We start from the raw sequence: 19,907 nt of genomic DNA, 5'->3' as shown, positions 1-19,907 counted from the left end.
CTTTAAAGCGTTCCGACTCGCGGAATCGTTTATGCAGATTGCCGTAGCATTCTTCTGAACCATTCTGCATAATCTACGAGCCGAACTACGAATTTTTCTGCCAAACGTCGAAGATCGTTGCAAGAGACCCGAGCCAATTCAGAAAGTTATTCGGCTTTTGATCACTTTAATGAATACACGACATACAATATTCAGAAATTCTTGTAATAAGAATTTTTCTTTCGATCCGCTCACAGCTGGGTGATATTTCTCGTTGCCGAATAATACGTCCGACAACTTTCATATCTGTCGTAATAATTTGTAAATTCAGCCCAACAATTAAATGCGTTGAGAATTTGTTAACTTCGTCCGAAATAAACGTGTCGCAGTCGGTGAACTCCGCATTTTTAACTTTTCAGCAAGTCTCGTTCACACTTTCGTGCTTTCGAAGCGGATTAGCGGGGGACCGAGGAGCAAAATTAATTAGTTTCGGGAATAATTGGTGGCCTGCGTGACGAACGGCGTTCGGTTGAGTGGAGACTTAGACGAACGGGGGCCGACCATCCATGAAAATTTCACCAATCATCGGTATTCCAGATTTTCGAGAACCGACCGCGGTTGTATCGCTCGGCTGTCGCGGACGAACGTCTAATTGTCGACTCTTTGCGGCCAGAGAAATCGATTCACCGGATTACCTATTAAAGGGGAGAACGTAATTACTCGACCGATTATATAGTCGATTGATATCCCCCGCTCGCAATACGTGCTCCCACCGTTTTCCTTCTGCCTTTTCGAACGTCGCCGATCGCCGGCTCATCCTTTTCCTTTCTTGCATTACGTCAAACGCTGTTCTACAAGGTTTCATAACGTTTCGTCTTGTTACCACGCCGATTCTATTAAACGTGAGCACACCCCTTTTTAATAATTGTCTTCCTCTTTAATGTTCTGTTATCCGAACGGTGAACGCGGTCGCAGAATTTCACGAATTTTAATGCAATATTAATTATCAAATCATTTATAACTTTTGGTCGACTTGGTTTACTTTACTTTATTTATTTTACCATTTCGTCAAAATCCGCGAGGGAGAGACGTCGCCGAGGGTACAGGTAAATGGCCAGAGATATCGGCAATTCCCTTCATGCGCAGAAGACCGGCACACGCGAGACCGTTGATCTGCATATTACCGGAAGATGTCGTGCTTTATATCGTCACGCTAGATTTCTCAACATGCAATTTTATCTTACGTTACATTCTCTTAATCGTTCCTCTGTGACACACTTCAGCAAGTCCTTGTTCTGCGTCGACGAGGATTTCTTTTTCGAACGTAGACAAGGTTTTCTCTTCTTCGACCGAGCATTTGAAATCTCGTTGTTTCAAGGAGAACTCGGCAAAATTGGAATCATTCGTTACAGCCGGATCGTTTCATCTCCAAGTAATTTTCTCCGACAATTTTTCTACGAATTTCATTAATTTTATTTAACCGTGTAAAAACTCTTCTGAAATTTTAAGTACAGGTAAAAGGAATCGGCTAATTTTTCAATATACATATTAATTTATTATACAATATATATACGATATATTGTATAAATCATTATGGTTGCAGGTCGAATATTAAATTCGTTCGATCGATTGCTTTGTTTCAGGGGCAACACACGCGATTGCTGAAAGCGACAATTAAAATGAACGCGGTAGGGGAATGCAATTTGTTGAACGCTAAATAGCAATGATACTACTAGACCGCGTCCCAACGTGACGCATAACCAACGTGTCATTGTTGCAAGATACGTGCATAGTACAGCGCGGAACAGCCCTGCGAAAAAGCATATGTATGTGTCAATGGCAGTTGAATCATAGAGAGGGGGTGTCTGCTAGACAATTAGTAGGAAAGTCTGCGAATTGGTGGTTACACTCCATTGTAGAGACGCTCGTTATTCCTGTTCGAAGGGATAACACGTGCCTACTAATCGTCGTTCAAAGAAAAATCGAGGACAATGGCTCCTGGATGCTAAATCCTGGTCCGTCGACTGTGAACGTTGTTCCGCAATTTTTCTGCGATCATTTTTCTGTATAAATCCACCGTCTCAACCATCTTTAAGTATAATTAATCTGAATGCATTACATAATGCGAGCTGTACGATCAAAAGAAGGCACAACTTCGGGTAGCAAGGATTTATGTAACAATTTAGAGAGAAATTTAAAAAGCAGATACATTGACACTAAATATTAATATTTCATGAACCCCTAATTTGTCGGTTTTTGCAATTTAAGGAACGCCGTAAACGCGCGAACGCCCACTATTAAAACGTTAACAGCTGCGAAAAAAATGGTAGCAGGTGTGAGGAGTACGGCAAGCGTGGGCGTCGAGGGCATCGTCCTCTGTTTTTTTTTACCACATGTGTGTTCGAATGCGAGTGTATGGTCTGTGCCCAACTGGCCGTGGTTTAAACAACGTGGGGACTCGTCGGCGATAAACTATGATAATTGGTGAAATATATCCTAACGAGATCGAGAAGTTAATTTGTTCCTTGCGTTTCAGTGAATTGCAGATTGAACATTGTCAGACAATTCTAATAAAATTCTAATAAAATCCTAATAAAAATCTAATAAAATTCTAATAAAGTGACATAATTCTCCAAACAAATTTCGTCCGAAAATTTGTGTGATCCCTCCCCGTAAATCGTGATCGTTGTTAACTGGCTTGCCGACGAGGCTGCAGTCGAATCCGAATCGACGATTCCGGTCGGCGAAACAATACGGAAATGAAAGAACATTGCGCGGATCGTAACAGATGGGTAGTAGAGGGGACGCGCAAAAAGCCCTATTTCTCCTCGATCAATTCGTTTCCCGATGCGTAAAAAATCGTGACAGCCGCGTAACTCCTTGTCCATACGGTTCAACCACGCCTCGAAGCTCACGCAAACGGGAAACGGGACACAACGTCAACTCTATAGCGGATGGAAGGCGAAGAGGAGAGCTGGGAGAAAGAGAGGAAAAGAGAGAGGTGGCTTTATCGTAGCGGTGGCCAGGAGAAAGGTACCGTAAAGTATCGTGAGACCGAGTTTAGCTTTCTTTTTCACCATGTCCCGTATTCCGTGATACGTTTACCCTTTTCGCCTCCTTTGCTGCTCTCGTTTTGATTCGTTTCGCGGCAACTAACACCGCGAGGGGGGGAGAAGGAGAAAGACCGATTATCGTGTTTCCAGGAACCGCGGGGAGCCATTCCGTTAGAAATCCTGCCAACGAATTCTCCAACTAGATCCTAGAAATTCTAATTGATAGTTTTCGAGGAAAATTGGCAGATGTGGTATAGTATTCGATATCAATTTAAACGTGGATGAAATGTAGAGTATGAAATGTGGAGCACGAAGATGTGTTCCAAATGCGCAGTACTTTTACCAGTCCCATTAAAATGATTTATAACAACCCTATATTTGTCCCCAAAAACCGTAACGCACCGTTATCCGCGACGCACCGAATTTCGTCATTTGTCTCGCGACCTTTCTCCGAACAGCGAGCGCACCGCGCGCTGATGTCTTTTTAAATAGCGAAACCAATTGATAGAAAATGCGCCGTGGACCAAGCAGCCGTTCCCGCCGTGATTTATACTTGAGAAAGTGGCCTTGACCAACCGGTTGAATTTGATCCGACTATTGTATTTGTCGGAAGCTGGAATTGTTTGAGTTGCAGCGCGACGAGGCTGCCGCGAACGCTCGCGAATTCTACCGGTTGCATTTTGCAACTTTCCATGTCGCCGGTGATCAGGTGTGTCCGCCACATGTCAGCCGGCTCGTTCAGCGTCTCGTCGACGAGTTCTTTCGATCGCTTCGATTCTCTTATCTTATCCTCTCGAGCGAAACTTCCGTTATCGGTGCTAATCGGAGATAATTGATTCGATTTTAATTAATTAGAAACGATCGATCGGATTTTTAAATAAATTAATAAAGCTCGATATCATTTTCATTTTTTGCTTGGATTGAGCAATTTTTTGAGACGGCCGAGGATACTTTTTCGAATCTGAAATTCTAAAAGGATCTCGCAAGCCCGATGCTTTGCCTATCTGGCAAATTGCACAACCGTTCCTGTCCTCCTCGCGTCTTCGGATTTTTCTCACATTTGTCAGCCCTGTTTCAAGATTTTGCAACAGGTTACCGCATTCGCATTGTAACTCGAGATCGAAATCGGTGCACCTGATGCACGGAGCGGGCACTTATGCATTCATTTGGCTCGAACCGATGTCGGATCTCTTAGCAATCGCTCGTTCTCGATTCTTTTTTTTCTCTCCCCGTTGCGGCTGTTCTTTCGACGAAATCATGCCATTCCTGTACGGCAGAGTCTTGACATAAATTACGGGTTTCGCTTCGTTATACCGCAGTTGGTATAGTGCAAGAGGTTAAACATTTTCTTACACTCTTGTCAATGACCCAAATTCTAATTTAGCCTGCCTGCTTCTAAACAGACGAACAGAATGCAATTTCTCCGTTCAATTCTAATTAAAAAAGTAATCGATTTTTTTAGCGATTGCAATAGCACAGATTCTCCCGAGTATTTGGTATATTTATTCTGTTCCTTCAAAATGACAGAATTCGAAAAGCACCGTGCAGGAAGTTGCAAGAACTCTTGCCGCACGATATTACAAATTCCGTTCGGCATTCTATCATCGATATTCGTGTCCATTTCATAAGAATTTCCGTCGGGAAATGTTGCTAAAACTCGTTCCGCGTTATACCAGTTGTTGCACGCGGTTATAAACCGCCATCGCAAACATTCTTTTACTTTTATTTTCTATCGAACGAGCGTTGCGCAACTTTGAAAATTGTTCTTATCATTTGCGTATACATATTAGCCGCGAGCGATAATCTGCAAAACTGCAGAGGAATTTCGATGAGGGAGACTCCTCGAATGTGTGCTAAAACACGGAAAGCAATTAGTCAAATCGAGGAATGCGATTAAATCTATGGCGAACCGTAGATCCAGTGTAATACCATAGAGCAACATGTTCGTTAAACTTAACTACCGGCCAATTAGTAGCGGCTTTCGGTGTCGCCCGTGTCTACTTTCACCGAAATTTGAATTTCGAGCACGGTGCCGATTTTTTACGGGTTCCCGAGACAAGGCTGTAGATTTTATTAACCGGCACAATTAACGTTTAACCTGGAATCAAGTGAAAGCTTCGACCGGGCAGAGGAGGTTCTATTATTCCTCGCGTTCCCGGATCACGGCGCGGTGGCATATGGCCGGTAGCAAAACGGAAACCGCGAACTTCGTATAGAAAATATGCCCTTTTGCAGACCGGTGAAAGTCGGGAGAAAATCGATAAATTTTCAGTACGTATAATAAGTATACTCTGCCAGCCTCGTGTCTCCCCGTGAATAATGTTCGTGGCCACCGTTTTCTCTTCAAGCGGATGACGAGACGTGTCAATGATTTCTTTCGTTAAAAAATAGAATCAACAGAATTCAAGCGGCACGACAAACAATACCGCGGTAAAAGTATTAAACAAACAACGAAATTTCTGTCTGGTTCCTGTTCGTTGCAATTTAAATTAAAAGTTTCTCTATTTTGCATAAAAATCCGCGATTCTAGTCATGACACGATTAAACGGTAATTTCAGGATATTTATTGCCATTATGTGAAATAAATGCGTGTGAAATTTGTTTTTACACATTCTAACAATTCTAACAATTTGCAAACAGTAAAACAGTTAAATTGTAAGAAATTGGTACGTTTTCCGGCTGCCAGAAATCGCGCGGATTCGCCTGGAAGCGAGAAAACCGCGCGTCGATGTCGTAACAGGTTCGACTCGGTTCCTTTAGCGATTTCCGTGATACACCGTTTTCGGAAAAGGTTCAATATCCCCTCTGTGATACGTTTCTCTTACGTATGAATCAATAAAGAATACAATGACCGACTTTCGTGCCCTCGCGCCGATGCGAGCATTTGCAGAGGAAAAGTGGCGTGCGAATCGCGTAATGATGCGCGAACGTTTTGAAATTTCACCGGGCCTGCGCCTGCGCCAGCGCCAGTAAGTATCACGTGTGAAATTACTATAGCCCGGGACATTTGACAAAATTCAATACCGTTGCCCGGGGAGAGTGATCGAACAGTTTTTAAAACGGAACAATCTCTTTGATGCTAGAACCAAATCGAGTAGAAGAAGCTGAAGAAAGAAACTGCCGGCAAGGACACTTCTTTGGAACCGGTTGCCTTTCCATATGCTCGAAAAAAAAATGTACAAGAATCCTGTTATGATCGCACTAATAAGATCTTCTGGTTCTTTAGTACGAAAATTATAGATGCCACGCGTGTTTCGATTCAATAAAATTTCGAAAATACGACGCATGCGACTGCGTTGGAATTCTATTATATTTTCGCCTGGTTCTATGATCTCTGATTCCCTGCGACAGTTTTATCATCCCCGTCTTCTGCGTCAGAAAAAAAAATAATAAAAGAATTCGCCATCGAAATAACAAATGTAACAGAGGGACCCTCCTGTAAATCCAATTAAACGAAGTTTGATTCTTCTGAATAGTAATCGCGGATATTTCGCGTGCACTGCTTTTTTTCGTTTCACAGACTTTTATATTATATTATTTTATAGTAAATCGTATACTCCTGTAACCCTTCGCCTCGAATAAATATATTTTAGCAAGAAACAAACCGCAAACAAAATCTGTTCCCGTACGACGAAGCGGAGCAGGTTGGTATCGACTACCGTCGGGCCCCGGGTACAATGGCTCCGCGAACTTATCTTGGAAAGTCGCAAGTATGCTCTCAAGTTACGCTTCAACACCGACAAAGCCTCGGAGAAAGCGCCGGGGTACACGGGCAACGCTTAGAAAACGTTTATTAGCAGAATTTACGGAACACGGCCTGACCACAACGGCTCTCGACTACGACGGAGACCGCTTCGACAAATGCCTGGATTAAACAAGCAATAAAGAATTCGCTTAATGAGAACCGCGAATAGTTGCATAACAATATTGTTCTCAAGCTTGAGAAAAGCAACCATTTCTAGGACACGTCTTTCGTAACCTGTATCCTTCCTATGATGGATATCTCCCGATGATTTCTACGACGTTATTCCCGTTAAGATGCTGATCAGTGGGGCCCACCGGGTTCGTCGCTCGACCGAGCACCGTCTTATTTCGAATTAGTGGGCTTCGGATCTTTCTGCAGAAGCAAAATTGTCTACGTCAATTGCAGAACGCAGGAGCCAGGTAACTAATTTAGATAAGTTGGAATTAATGCGTCGACATTCTTAGTTTCAATCATTGAGTTATTTTATAGCATGTGCTATAAAATGTGACATTATGATCAGAAAATAAAACGTAATGTTATGACCAAGAAATAAAGTTTGACGTGATTAGAATCTAAAGTGGTGCGTCATGATTGGCGAATAAAATGGCATTTGATAAACGATTTATAAATGGATAATATCGTTGTCTAATAATCTAACGTGTCGCGTGCTGCATGACTCGACAGCGGGTTTAAACAGTCTGATACTGGGATACCCTTTCACGATTTAACATCGACCCGTCGGAGATCGCTTCGTCAAAGGAAGATACCTAATACGAAAGAAGGATCTATAATAAAGCGTCAGCGTTTGATTACCCTGTCTTGTCCTCAATCATGTTGCGTGTAACCAAGATTCTATTGCACTAAAGTGCATCATCAAAATATCCTGGAACTCTACAGTAATGTGCAGTTTGGGTCGTCAGCCTCTCTGCTCGTAGTTGTGTATGCACCACTTGCGACATCGTCACCATTATGTGTCGACTTTTGCAACAGGGCCGTGGAACTCCCTGATTCGTAATTCCGATTGGCACGCATCGTTGGAATTATCGCGCATCTGATTTATCCATTGCCGCCGATCTGCCGCTAATCTTTTAGAAAGTAGAAATTTCCCGAATAAAATTTAACATGATACATCGCTGTAATAGTTTTAAAGTGTTGTCAAAGGCACTAAACCATAATTAATCGTATATACGGTGGAACAACGTCGCATAAAATAATATAAAGACAATAATACAGAAAAGTCAAATGGAGTCATCATTTGCAGGAGAATTCTTTCATAGAGAATGTATCAACATCAATTATTCCAATCTAATCGAACTGGACTGGCCACTAAAGATCATTAATCACCGGTAAATTTATGCGAACCGGAAGTAGACAGAGAGTGCGTGCAACCATCGACTCCCGATGACCCTGAATGAACGACCGCTTGATTTTGATCCAACTCTGTACGCGCAGGTAGACTTTTTCCACGGGACTAATGCGAAATAGGAAGTTGCAAAAGCATCTCGTTGCGACATTAGAAAAATCAGGTAGCATTATCTAGCAGCACTCGTTTATTTAATGAGTTCCATTCCACCTCCTCAGCCGTAATTATTACAATTAGAGACGGAAGCGTTCAAGGCATTAAGCATGCGTGTAAAATGATAAACAGCGGTTCGAAGTATTGATAATAAATTAGTAGTCGTAACGGAGAGCCTTCGTTAACGCGTACGCAAGAAAACGCGTGCAAGATCTTGCGACATCTATTTCTTATACTGTAAAGAAAGCAGGTAAATCCATATACGCTGATGCGTGTATTTTCAACTTTGTCAAATGTATCTATAATCATAGATCGACCAGAATCGTAAATTGTCGAGCGTGCTGACTTTAAATAGAAATATAATGAAGAAGTGATCTTCGAGAAATGATTTTTGAGGACTGTACGAAGGTTGACCGTCGACTCTGGCCGATCGCAGGCTGCAGATTTGCAGTCGGGTAAAAGTATCGTTAGCGGCCTGTGGAATGACTCATTGGGTCAGCTCGGATCGAACGGCGGCGATTGAAATTCAAGGCACGCGGGGGCGAGCCTGGTATTATTTCCAGGACATCTATGATTTCCACAGGCTGGGATAGCATAGCCGTAGCCGGCAGAGTGCTCGGCGAACACCTGGGGAAGGTGTAGGGACGAAGATATCCGCGCGTGAAGCTTACATAAGTCGCGGGACTTGTCGGACCTGTTGGCGGATCGGCCGCGCGATGGCGTATTTTAACCTAAAAACTTTGCCAACCTGTTTCGGCAAAAACTCGTGGCAGGTTAACTGGGTCCACTCGTTCTTCTCGGCGAGCGTTTCTTCTGGCCGGAATGGTGGCACGTATCGATTCGTATCGTTTTCAGGCTACGCACGTTTGCCGGCCGTTTTCACCCGACTTCCGCCGCGGGCGTGCTCGGCCGTGCTCGGCCGTGCTCAGGTGTGCTCAGGTGTGCTCTCAGCGGACCGCCGAGAGACCCCCGCGGATCGTGGACCGAGGCCTGTCACACCGTCGCTCGTTTCCTGCCGTTAAGCGAAATCTAACGAACTTCTTTGATTTCCCTTCCAACCGGATATCCATCCCTGTCGCCTCTCCTCCGTTTCCGCTTTTCCGTTTCGACTGCAGTCGCCGCCGCCAGTGGCTTTCGTCTCTTCCGCAATGCGTTCTACCGGTTTATCTGTTTTGGTCTTGCTGGTCTCCTCGGAATTTTAATTCTGATTTTATTCACAGTGGCCCGCAAAAGTGTTTTAACTCTTTTCCAACTTCTAAAGCACAATAACTTTTTTCAAACTGGGTTATAATTGCAAAGTAACTCAATTACATCGTGTTCGATTACAATTTATCCAATCGCATCGTGTTCGATTACGTTTATCCAATCGCATTCGCATCGAATTACACGTATTCGATTACAATGCCATTCGTTAAATCGAGACAACCGATTCCATCAAGTCGCGATGCAGTTCGTAATCGTGATTACAAAGTACAATGCGATTGAATCAGATTTACGAGATAAATGGATAAATGGTAATCGAAGCGACGGGTAATGAAACGAGCAAGAAGACTGTACGAGGGATTATTTATAAATTCGGAATACCTCAGCAGAAATAAACTTCCTTGATTACAGTGCAACTTGACGATGTCGCAATACAATTAGATTGTTTGTCGCATGCATTGCAAATATACCGGTGATTACAGTGGTTAGCATGGTCTCTGTGAGACATAAATTGTATCATGTCTTTCTATCGCGAGCGTTATAAATAACGCGCCTTGAACTTTTTATCGGGTACGAGCCGACTGTGTGTGGCACCGAGGTTCGGGTCACGCCACAGACGAACACGGCGAATCTGTATGACCCTGTAGTAACCGTCGTGAAACGCATTTGACGGCTTTTGACCGCAGGAATTATCCTTCTGCGCGTCCAGACGAACACAGTTTGAGTCGTTCGCGCGGTATCCCGTGCCTATTATACCTGACTAACCTTGCAGCCGAAATTCTTTGAATCCGCGAAAGTATTATACGCCGCCGCTGCTCGACGATATTTCATCGGGTATAACATTTGCAACTCGAAGGGGGGAAACAAAGTAAACAAGGTAAACTACTCGTCGGATAGATTACAGATATCCTGCGGTAGGCTCTGTCACAATGGTTTCGGTGATGAACCTATTCTCCACCTAGCTTGCTGATTCATATTTTATTGGCAGGCGGTTCTTTGTGCTGAACGAAAACTATCCGAATTTGTTCCACCAAATGAAAAGCTTTTTATTTGATTAATAAAATTTAGAGTTACCAATACTGCCAGCTTCTTTTCAACTAATTAAAAATATTTAGAATGCGATTGAATCGTCATTGAACTGTATGAAATAACTGTAAATATAAAGAGTCACGGTCTAATCGCGCCAGACTGCTCGATCCATTAAATTTCGGTCAACATGAAACACGAGTACATATTTGTGTTGTAGTGAGAGTAAAGTCGAGAAGTAAAGCTCGCATTAAATCGAGAGGAAACGGGGTTCCGTTTGAAAGTCCGTGGAACATTCTAACCTTGGCGAGATCGTTGAGCACGGTGTGTCAAATGTGCGATTTGACGTGGAAATATTCGAACTTGCTAACCCTGCTGCGAACGAGGTTCTCGGTAGTTTCACCGATCGGTGTCAATGGATGTAGGAACGACATTTCTCTTTTTCTTCACCGTTACGCCGCTAGTCACGATTATCGATTGCCAGGGACGTTCATTAATAATTCAACGCAATATGTTGCATCCGAGGATGGCCACAGAGCGGCTCCGTCGTCGGTTCGTACTACAAAAGGAACCTGTACGATGCAAGCGGTATGAGAAAGGTGTTAGCTGCCGGTGTCATTCCGCGTTATTTCTTTATTTCGAGAAAGCTGGACCGTAGTTCGCAACCCGTTTCGTCGACAAATTCATCGTAAAACACGATCGCGTGTTTTTCTTTTCTCTAAAATCCGCAGCCTAATTATTACACTGTCTCTAACACTTGGGCACATTTTATTTGGAAAACGTCTATTAATATAAAAGTGATGTCAATCGCAAGATTGTTATTCTCATGCGTCACAGGATTCTGCATTTTTGCATATGCAGGAGAACCTTCGTTACGCGCATTCTTTATTATTCGATCACGTTGCAATCGGCGAACGAGAAAGCGTTTATTTGCTCGCTATAATTAAAGTAACTGTACCCATTGTCTGTTCTCCAACAAGCTCGAGCCGCACCGCTGCACTTTCATTCTAATTTTTAACATAATTGATCGAGTGCGATACATCATTTTGCAACTCTTACTGTTTTATTTAAAACCGTAATTCCGATCGAGCCTGCTTTCTCTCGTCTCCTCTGAATAATTTATAAGAATAAAGCACGAATTAATGAACTAAAATTGACAGGTGATATTGACAAATCGAATAACTTCGAAAAAAAGATTGCTTGAGAAACTGGCGCGATACTGTTCCATGGAAAAGCGCAAGAACCTATTATGACTCATTCGAACGTTTCACACATAATACGTGTTTTAACGCTCAAACACTAATTAATCTAAAGTTCGTCGAACATTAATTGGATAATAATTGAACGGCTAATTAATATCTTAACGATGAGAAGTAGTCTAGCCGATTTCAATGTCGCTATTAATAAAATCAGCATAAACCCATTGTTTCGTTTCGATTTTAGCTCGGTTCCTCGAACTAAAGAGCTCGGGAGACCGTGTATGAAAAAACCGAAGAATTGTGAAAGAAGTGAACGGGTCATTCATGCGTAGAAGACCGATACATTCGTGTGAAAACTTCAAATTACGCGCTCGATCTACCGGCAGAAAAGCGGGCAGACCGTTAACCGTTAATTAATCCCATTTATCCATCGTCTTACATTTAAAATCGCAAAATATAATCGTGCGAATCTCTTTGCCCGTAAAATAAAGAACTTCCGTTGCCTACAGATTATCCTTTCTAAGCAGCGTTATTGTACAATACAGAGAATAGCCCGGATTTCTATCTTATACGCTTACATGTGTATATAATGAAATAAAAGTTATTCCTACGGTCCGTAATAATTAACAGTGCACCTTCCCATATTTCGGATTCAGTAATTCGCAAGTAATACTACAGATTTTATATCAGAACTCGAATAAGAGTTGTATTTGCTAAACGAATACAACACTGAAATATTTCCACGGTGAAATGAGACTTGAATATACAGGGTATCCCGAAAGTCGCTCGCCATCGGGATATGAAAGGTTTCTGGGGTCATTTCAAGTGATTTTTTTCCTTTGCGAAAATTCAATCCGCTGCGCCGTTTACGAGTTATTAACGAAGAACGGCTCAATCCCGCTGATTGGCTCGACCGTCTCGCGCTAGCCGAGCTCCCCTTTCATTGGTCACAGTTTCTCGTTAATAACTCGCGAACGAAGACCCGGATTGTATTTTCGCTGAAGAAAAAGTTACTTCGAATGACCCGAGGAACCCCTCGCTGTCGTTTTTGGGACACCCTGTATATTCAAGTTTCATTTCGCCGTGGAAATATTTCAGCGTATGTCGGTTACGTGACGATAATACTCCAAACTTTCAAATCTTTCAATCGGAAATGAAATCTTGACACCGATCTCTTCTCAATGGAGACTTTCTTTAGATTCACGAACCTTGTCCCCCGACCATAGATTACTTACATAACCCTCGTAATTGTTTCTGTCTGTCACTTTAATCGTTCCTATATTATTAACGGCAAAACGTGTTCCCGTACGATTCGATTACAAAGTCACGGGGGTAATTCGATACTGGCAACCTTATCGCCGTGTTCGTCGGAGAGGATCGCCAGACTCGCAAAGTCCCCTGCGAGATTCCACTGTCGTAGATCCCGGGTATAAAAACGGTCAACTAATAACGCAAAAATTTCGAAGAATTCCGAAAGTTCTTACGATTTTATTTCATTTCGTTTCACAGGTTAAGATCAACGTCTCCGTTTCGCCGAGCCCAGCCGGCAAGGGATATTCTGCTGTCCCGAGTATCAAGATTCTCTTAAACTTGATAAATCGAATATCATAAGCGTATAAATATATCTGCAGGCCGTTGAAACGGAGAGTATGTTTCGCGCGTCGGAACCGATATCAAAATCGCACGACGTTCCTCGACGATTTCCATTCCATTCCGAATTTGTTCAATTATCAAGAAAGGAGAATTGATCGCGAGTTCGTCGCACGACGAAAGTGAGAGGGCTTGGGTAACCCGGAAGGACAAAACGAGTTCTTGGTACTTGTTACAGCGAAGGTCCTCGGGAACGCGTGGGCAGGAAACTATCGCCGTCCGCTCGGTTTACGATACGCGTGCAGATATCGTGAAATTTTGTTGATCGACGCTTATTTCATACTTGTTAATTTTATGTGAAGTAATTAGTGTCCCGCTTATCGCGTCGCGTCGCGTGCTATCGTAGAAATTCTCTGTGTCGCGAGCGTCTAGAGTCTAAGCAACCGTAGAAACGGAACCTTGAAGCGATCCTAGAATAAATGATTACCAGACGGCGAATCTTTCTGTGAAATTTTCTGCGTCGTCGATTGTGAAAAGAAATATACTAATGAGCTAGTATATTTCTTTTATTCTTTTAACATTAAAACTAATGTTGTATTCTTCTCGATTCATTGAAATCATTGAAGAAAGAACCTGAACCACTTGAATATTTTCTAAAATGTTGAAGAGGTTAATTTCTTCTTTACCTTGCCATTATTTCTAATGCGCTTCCATAGAGTTATGTTCTAACGTTTAATTAACGTGTAAATACGAGCTTTTCGAAACTGTGTTGAAAGAGAAAGACGAACTTTTTCCTCGCAGTTATGGATACACGTGTAGCAGCCAATCGGTCGCCATGATACAATCGCGAGGCTGACAATCGGCGTGTTGGAAGAACTCGGGTGAAAGAAGCCTCGATTTAAAGAGACGCGGTACTGATTTTTATCGCGCATCATTACATGGTCGAACACCCGCAAACTACGAAAGAAACCTACGATACTAGAAATATTTCTTCAGTGTTTCGAACGCCGATTTCGTTGGAACATCTTCGGCCTCGAATTGCCGGTTCTATCTATCGAAGCATCGTTCTGCGAATCGAACAAATTACTGCATAATTATCAATGATACTCGGAGATTTTACTACTTTTATTTGTTTAACGTTATAGGCAATTATCCGCTAAAAATATTGGAAAGGTTAAGGGAACGAAAACCTTTAGTGGAAGTGTAGCTTTCGATTTTTTGAATACAGTGGTCTACCAATTTTAATACAATTGGGGACTAATTGATTCAAACAGCAAATTTTTAATAAAACATAATTAAATGTTGTACTTCCTACGTTTAATTTTTTAAAAGCAATAAAAACAGTCGAAATTCGTGAAAGAACGAAGCTTCTTTCGATTTTGAAAATAGCTGACTACGAGCATCTTTACAATTTCTATCTAATCGTAGTCACGATCGAAGTGGAACTTCGTCGCCAGCGAGACATTCGATCGATCCAATCAGAAGACCGTACTTATTGTCTCGCAGTCCTTACTGGCGAGCGAGCGAAAAAAAGGGTGACAGAGCCCCGTCACGATCGCGACGTTCGTTTTAATCCTTTCCAAATCGATCTCTTTTCAGACCGGTTCCCCGGTGGTCTTACATGAATCTACGCGTGATGTAATATCGTTCGGGCAAAAACGAAAAAAATCGGAACGAGTTTGAAAACGGAGTCGGCAACCGCGCCGGGGCCGCCGCGCGCCGTCTGCGATCCTGAGGGACAAAACCAGCTCGAATTTTTCTCTCGGAAGGAAAAGCTCCGCCGGAGCAATTTATCGGAGACTCGGTGCTGCGAGAATTTCACTTTTCTCGACGACGGTTTTCCCGAGATAACGGTAAACTGGGGGCCGACCGACAGCAGGCTGCTTGTCGCCGCGCATCGGCGGTCCCTTTGACGGTTTAACAGTGGGCCCCTGTGAGCTAACGTAACGGTCGCGCGGCTGAAATCTTATTGAAAAGCTGATCGTCGCCGTCGTCACGGTAATTAGGGTCAAACGGTCGAAGACACGCAATCGCGCGTCCCCGCCGACTAATTGCGAGAAAGAGTAGCTACTTACCATGATTCCTCCAGTTTTTCCAGCGAACGTAACACTCCTAAAGTGGAACAGTAGCACCAAGGTACGAGGAAACGAACTTCAAGTCGAACCGAGGTAACCGAAAAAAAATCCGGTCGAATTCTGTGTGTACTCTGTCTCGTGTATGAGTGTGTGCGTGTATTTGCGTTGGCGAAGCTGTGTGCGAGACAACGTTCTAAATGCGAATCAATGATCAAGGAACTACCGCCACATGGTCGAAGTACTGTCACTGGCAACAGTTCGAAAAGCACTGACCATAGTGAACGAGAGCCCGCTGTCATTCTCTTTCGGCCCCTCTCTCGTGCTCGCTAGCTCACTCTTAGCTTACTCTCCCTCTTGACAGATCTCCCTTCCTTCCATATTTCGTCTTTCGGTAGCCTCATTCACTGGCTCTGTCCTGTCCCTTTTCCTCGTTCTCCGTGTTTTCGCCGGATAGGCAACCGTCCACCAAACTCACCGAAACCTCCATGACACTGGGACCAGCCGATCTCGAGCTACGGTGGCTCCCCATTAATATTCGGCCACTTTTCAAAACGCAATTACCTTTTTAAGACTATGCTAAACCACTCGAGTGCTTTATTAGACGATCGATAGAGGGACTAGTCCTACGAAACAGTAACAAGAACGGTTTTCTGAAATTTTGCTACTTCGAGAAAATCGAATCGCGAAACAGTACGTCATCGTTCTTCAAAATAATTGAAAGATCTTTCTTACGGTTGAATTTACCATCGGCTCGAAGATTGTAGTTTCCACTGTGCAATGACCTCCTTAGACTCGCTGAACGATTTTGTTGAATGTTTCTTCCTCATGCATGTTCCATAAGACGACTGGAATCGGAAAGTCAAATTTTCAACTGTAAGAATTTGTTCGGTTTTAATCGTGAAAGCGGTACGGACGATCTTCGCGTTGAGTGATTCTTCAAACTCTCGGAATTGTAACGTATCGATGAAATAATAAACGAATTTCTTTCAAATGGAATCCCATGGAGAATTTTCTGTAAGGTGTACCGCAGACCGGATTTTTGGTAAGTGGCTTTGCAAATACTACTTGAAAAAATGGTAATATCTTTCACAGGAAATATTTATTGAATGTACTATATTTAAGGTTAATCATTAGACTGCTGATTTGAATAAAAATTATCTTTGATTCATTCAGTAACTGGTTAACGAGTTGATGTTGGTACAACATATTTGCAGTTCACATCTTTGTCATAGATGCATAAAAAATATTTGACCGTTACAAACAAACTAATAGCGTCAGAGTCGCGTCTACCGTTCGATCGCGGAACTGCGAAAATCAAAACAAATGCTCCACGTGCTCGCACTCGCACGACTATGCATCGTTGACCTTCAACAAAGACACAATCCCATTTAATGTTGTCCAAAGAGCAAAACAATCGACAGTGTTCTCTGCATCTGACAGAAACAATGATTTACATTAAAACACGGTAAAACAGGTCACAATGCGCGTAGAGAATGAAACGGGATCTGGAAGAAAACCGTTGTCAAAAACAGAAGGATCTTGCCTAACAACTTCTAATTACACTAAAGTAACTTTCAACTTGAACTATACAAGATTTCATGTTCAATTTATATACCGTTAGCCGAACGTAAACTTATTGGTGCACTTTCTAGCTCGAGTTTATCAGCTCGTGCACTTTTGCAAACTGAAAATATGTGGGTATATGTATTACGTGTACGAAACAAAAAAAATGTTAGGTGGTCGAGAGTAATTATATGCGAAAATGTTGAAGCAGCCGAATAAAAATCAACGGCTGCGTGAACGTATTAAATCGTGTATAAATAAAAGTAGTGTTCGTGCACGAAAATACCAGCGACGAGTGACACGGTAAAATCGAGCAAATAATTCTCCTCAATCCAATAATCCATGTAATCCTAGTAAACTATTGAATAATTCGGAGGCATCGAGAAATCGCTGACAACAATTAGTACTCGAATAACAAGGATACGAATAGGAATATGTCGATGAGGTCGCAAAGGACGATAAAGCTTGCGAACCCATAATAAATTATCATGAAATAAATATGCGACATCGATGAACACAAGGTCAAAAAAAAAGGGTAAATATTTATTTTTATTCGAACAAAATCTGTTCGAAGAATAAGTGGTCGTTTTATCGATCACCGTGGCGCAGGAGAAGTGTCGTTCTTTTTTGTTTTTTTTCTTTTTCCGTTGCTCGTAAATCTACTTGTTTGTTCATCGGTGACGCAGATTTTCTAGTTTCCCCGACAATGACTGGACTCTGCTCGAAGCTCTGGCGTCGTGTTCGTATCGTTTCGAAGCTGACAACGGACCCCGATCGGCGGTAAACAGGAACGCGAGAGCGAAACGGCGATCTAGCGATCCAGCGATCTACATCGACCGGATAGAACAGCGTTTCCCAACCTACGTCATGCGCGCGTTTTCAACGGTGAACATGATTTTCTATAGAAACAAGGAGGGCGGAACCTATCGTGCTAATCGTCGCTAACGCGACACGACGTCGTTTAACGTCGCATGACGAGAAAAAGAGCACGGATAGCCGATCCGAAATTTATTCGTAACAGTTGCTCGCCGTGAAAATGTTCTCACGAGTGCGGAGGGAATAGTATCGGTCGTTAATATCGATCAATTATTCGAACGATCGTCGAAGGTCGCGAAACGCATTCATCGTTTCAATGCTGACTGGATGCTGTGGAATGGAGAAGCAGATTTCAATTGAACGCTGCCCCATACTCTGATAAACAATAACAACTATTGTTTTAGACGATTGAAAATCTGCGCGTGTCCACGAATATCCGAATATCTGATTTTGAAAGCTCCTCGAATTAACTTGCGTATAATTCTGTAAGTTTTCTAAATAGAAAATGATAGGATTCTAAAAGAAAAATATGAATTCTAAATCGAAATTGTCCGTATAATTTTATAAATTTCCAAAAACGAAATTGTCGTACACATTGCAACATATATTCGTACGATCTGGCAAGGCTTCGAAAAAGCTAACGACACGCCTAAGTACAGCGGCAGATAATTGAACAGCTCTAGATTTAATGTTCCAATGGAACTGCTCGTAACGATTCAGCGGCAATTTCAACTTGAACTCTAAACAGTCGGAAAACAGTCCTTGCGAAGAAAGTACGTACATGTAGAAGTCGCGGAGTCCATTCACGCGAATTTAGCGGCGTTTCTTCAATCGGTGAAATGACTAACGATAAGTAGTATACATACGGTGGGATGGCGGACACGCGTTTAATGTATGGCCGAGAGAATGGCAATGAAAGTGGAGCAGCACGTCGTCTGTAGCAGGAACATTTTCCACGTCGTAGAATTCCACGTCGTAGAGACTTTGCCGCGGCTATCGATGAATGCCTTCGAAAATTCTTCGTGCAACCCGCCGTGTTATCGCGTCGCAATCAAACACTGAAACGATTAAAGCATCAACGCATTGATCGCGCGTATATTACCGATACGGGATCAACCATGAACCGTTGCCAATGCAGAAGAATTATTCCATTCGGAGCAGTGCTCGCTGCGGGGTTTAATTTATTTAGTTACGTCCGATGGCAACTCGGTCGTGACTCAAAAATGGATTCTTTGGTGTCGCTCGAAAAGACCTCTGCGGCAGTAGGTCGCGTATTTATGATCTACGGTGGCGTTCTACTTTTTCCCTTTTCCGTAGTTTATACATTTTTTAAACAGCATTTTTTCCAGATCGACGATTACGACGAGGTCGACCGATAAAGTATGACCACCTTGTGCTATTGACTCGAATATCTCAGATTGTTCACCCCTTAGCTCACGGTTTATCCGACGACCGCACTCGTTAGAATTGTTTTATTCGTCGGTGTTGTTCGTTGGAAGAAGATATTAATTTTATTACAAGAAATGATCGAATTCGCTGAATCGATTCGGATTTAGGTGATTCCATTTTTGTACCGAGAACGGAAAATCTATTTCACGCGAGACGCGTTCAGTTTTCTTCGCCTTTCACGTTTTATAGTAGATTTTCTTATGTAACGTGTTACTTTAACTTGTCTTGAATGCAATTAAAAAGAAAACAGCTCGCCTGGAATTTGAACGTAACGTCACCCCGGCAGCCAAATACGAAACCTGCGTCTTGTCTAATTATCGATGTTCCGGGAAGAATGGAGCAATTAATTAACAAAATTGTCGAACGCTTCGTAGACGGCGCAGCAGCGTTCAGAATAACATACCGTGACCAAGCTGTACCCATCCTCGATAATTGGTAATTACTCGAAAGTCGACGGTACGCCGTTCGGATCCTCTTGCCGGTATTAAAAAGTGAAAGTAATTTTTTAACACCGAAGATGCCGAGTAGTCGACGTATTATAATATCCGACGGTAACACTGCGTGCAACTGGTGCTAGTGCACGTGAAGTTTTCGTAGGTTTCAAATCGTCTGAGAGATTGAACGAGTTGTTACAAATTCTTTAAAGTATTTTATATTAACTTGGATAATTTGTTTCTGTAATCGTTTTAACGA

At 42.6% G+C, this 19,907-nt stretch overlaps 1 protein-coding gene across 1 annotated transcript in view; it reads right to left on the bottom strand.

Annotated features, from left to right (window-relative positions):
• Cht7 (chitinase 7) overlaps positions 1-15,789 on the bottom strand; it is a 29,156-nt gene extending 13,367 nt beyond the window's left edge. Inside the window, exon 1 of the mRNA XM_078182352.1 lies at positions 15,387-15,789. Coding sequence (XP_078038478.1) covers positions 15,387-15,389 — 3 coding nt within the window. The 5' untranslated portion in view covers positions 15,390-15,789. The remainder of the gene's footprint in view (positions 1-15,386) is intronic.
• Between the last annotated feature and the right edge of the window lie 4,118 nt (positions 15,790-19,907).

This window comes from Augochlora pura, chromosome 6 (assembly GCF_028453695.1).
Source record: "Augochlora pura isolate Apur16 chromosome 6, APUR_v2.2.1, whole genome shotgun sequence".
NCBI classification, from domain to species: domain Eukaryota; kingdom Metazoa; phylum Arthropoda; class Insecta; order Hymenoptera; family Halictidae; genus Augochlora; species Augochlora pura.
Note: the sequence above shows the minus strand (reverse complement) of the source record. Positions and strands in the feature narration are given on the sequence as shown.